Below are 2,644 nucleotides of genomic sequence, written 5' to 3'. Positions count from 1 at the left end.
GGGACAGCGGGCTTGAGGGGGGCAGCTCCCTATACAAGTAGAAGTTATAGTGTTCCTTTGTGTTAGAGCTTCATTCCCTCCTCGTGTGTATGTTTGTTTCTTAAAATTAAAAATTTCAAAAAAAAAAAAATATATATATATATATATATATATTTTGCTTGTTTTGGCCTCATAAACTCTGAAATAGGGGTATTTACTATTTAGGCCTAATTGAATCTTAGCAACCTTTACATAGAGAAAACCAGAAAGGAAAAGCAATTTAATTAAAAGGAGCGGAAGTAATTATTTGTACAGAAATTATGCTTTTGGTTCATTTTTCAGTTCACAGAGCAAAAGAAAAAAAAAATTAACAATCTTTTTCTCTTCTTGAAAGAGACAGAAGAATACAACTCCATCAACCATGAATCATGTGAGTCCTAAAGCTAGTGGATCATCTTTTTCGAAAAGCAAGACACACAATAGCTGGGATAGGAAAAAGATCATGAACCAAGGTCACTGACAATGCAACTTAGTTTTCTTTCCAACACTTCTGAACATATGTTCCCCATCATATGGTAGAAAGACATGAGATCAGACAGCTGTTCTACTGTCATTTTCCCCATCACACTTCTTGCTAACTTTTCTTTCTCCTCATTCAACTTCAATCTCTCAATGTAGGAACCTGCATTCCTTACTGTTGCACCTATTTGCTTCAACCTATTCTCTTGTTGAAAACTTAGTGCTGTGTTTGACTGCAATGAAATAACACACCCAATTCATACCAAAACATATAAAAAATAATAGGCAAAGTTTGTATATTTGTATAATATCTAATTAAGAAGGAAAGCCCTAATAAATAAATAAATAAATCAAGACCTCTTCTGATCTATATCTATATAATACCTCAAGAAATTCTGCTCCAGCTTCAAGTTCAGATTCTTTCCAGGGATGTCTCACACGGCCAGTAGTGTATAAGTTTCTTGCAAGTGAGAAACTCCGAATGATAATTTTTCTTTGCTTCTCCATTTCTTGATCCAACTTTAGGTGCTTTGGCACAGATATTGTGCTATTAAGCTTTTTCTGATAAGCAATAACTGCCTTCACAAATTCCTGCTCAATTTCCATGCTAATTAGAAAAGCTTTAAAATGAAAGGAAAAATAATAATAAATAAATCAATTTCATTGCATCTCTAACATTTATCTTAAATAAGAGATCATAATAAACCTGATAAGCAGATGGGCATCCTGGATAGTCAAATTCCTCAGAATCTGGCTGCCTCATTCGCTCGGGATGAAATTGGAGTCCCATTATAAATTTACCCTCTTCAGGATTATAAGCATCGGGATCATAAAACCCTTCAATTAGACCATCGGGTGCAAATGCCATTGGAACAAACCGCTGAGCCAATCTCTTAACTCCTTGATGATGATAACTATTCACCAAAATCTCCATTTTCCCTTCTTCCAAAGAATCCTCAAACCAGTGATCCAATGGTGTGTTCTCCACAACCTTAACCACATGCCTATGCCCATCATAATTGTCATAATCAATGTGCTGGACTCTCTGGCTTTCTGGGCACTTCCTTGATATTTCTTTCTCTAGATCTTGGTAAAGAGTACCTCCACATGCAACATTTAGTACTTGCGAACCCCTGCAGATCCCCAAGTAGGGTATGTTCCTCTCTAGGCAAAGCTTTGCTAGCCTTAACTCGATCGTATCCTTTTCTCTATCAATAGAGGTATCACTAGAATGAAGCCTCCTGATTTCTTCCAATTCTTCTGGAGAAAGACCTGAGGCCTCTTCATATAGAGAAGGATCAATGTCCTCTCCTTCACAAAGAAGAACGCCATGAATTGGCTCAAAGCTATCTAATAGCATATGAACCCCATTAACACGGGGAACAATTACCGGTACTGCACCATAGCCTACTATAAGATCGAGATGATATTCACCTGATAAATTACATATAAAGTTTTAGTTGGCCATACAAGAATAAAATAATTATAAAAAATAAAATGATTTTTTTTTTTTTTTTTTTTTTGAGTTTTTGATAATTGAACTACAAATTCTTAACCCAAACTGTTCCACTCCCTACCCTTCAAACACCCCAAAAATCGTGTTAGATGAAAATTAGGATCCTTGGATTGACAGATAGTTATTCAAGTCCATTAAATCCACCAGTGAGATGCCCCCGAATATACTTAAATATGTTGTAAAAATTGATCTGCGCAAGAATTTAGATACGTGGAATAAGAGAACGTACCCACAAAATCTACGAACTTGTTTTTGCGAACGGTACGTCTAGAGACAATGACAACACGAGGGAGGATCACAGAGAGATCGGAGGCCATGGCAGTCAGATGAGTGTATTTGGCAAGTCTTTTCACAGGTTAGGCTTTTTGGGAGTCTAATTTCCAGGCTATATATAACAATTGGAAGAAGAAAGCAACAACTGGGGTCGATTTTACTAAAAATTAAAAAATATATTTTTGTTAGGTACAGAGAAGGAGTCAGAAACAGGTGCAAAGTCGTGGCGCCGCGTATATTCCAGAGTTCCCAGGATTAGGGTAGGTAATTGTGTATATCTTATCTGTTGTACTTGTATGTATACATGTACATATACATGAGAGATACTACATCTACAATATTTTTACAATAAATCAC

General features: G+C 36.1%; 1 protein-coding gene across 1 annotated transcript; it reads right to left on the bottom strand.

The window, feature by feature from the left end:
• Nucleotides 1-238: 238 nt before the first annotated feature.
• On the bottom strand, nt 239-2,411 carry LOC126713853 (putative glutamine amidotransferase GAT1_2.1). Its single transcript, XM_050413742.1, has 4 exons — nt 2,244-2,411; nt 1,205-1,932; nt 883-1,089; nt 239-731 (listed from the first exon to the last, which is right to left on the bottom strand). Exons 1-4 carry the CDS (start codon nt 2,329-2,331, stop codon nt 480-482), a joined length of 1,275 nt encoding a protein of 424 aa, XP_050269699.1. The 5' UTR covers nt 2,332-2,411; the 3' UTR covers nt 239-479.
• Between the last annotated feature and the right edge of the window lie 233 nt (nt 2,412-2,644).

The sequence above is a fragment of the Quercus robur genome, chromosome 2 (genome assembly GCF_932294415.1).
Source record: "Quercus robur chromosome 2, dhQueRobu3.1, whole genome shotgun sequence".
NCBI classification, from domain to species: Eukaryota; Viridiplantae; Streptophyta; class Magnoliopsida; order Fagales; family Fagaceae; genus Quercus; species Quercus robur.
The sequence above is the reverse complement of the archived record's forward strand: the minus strand, read 5'-3'. Positions and strand labels throughout refer to the sequence as shown.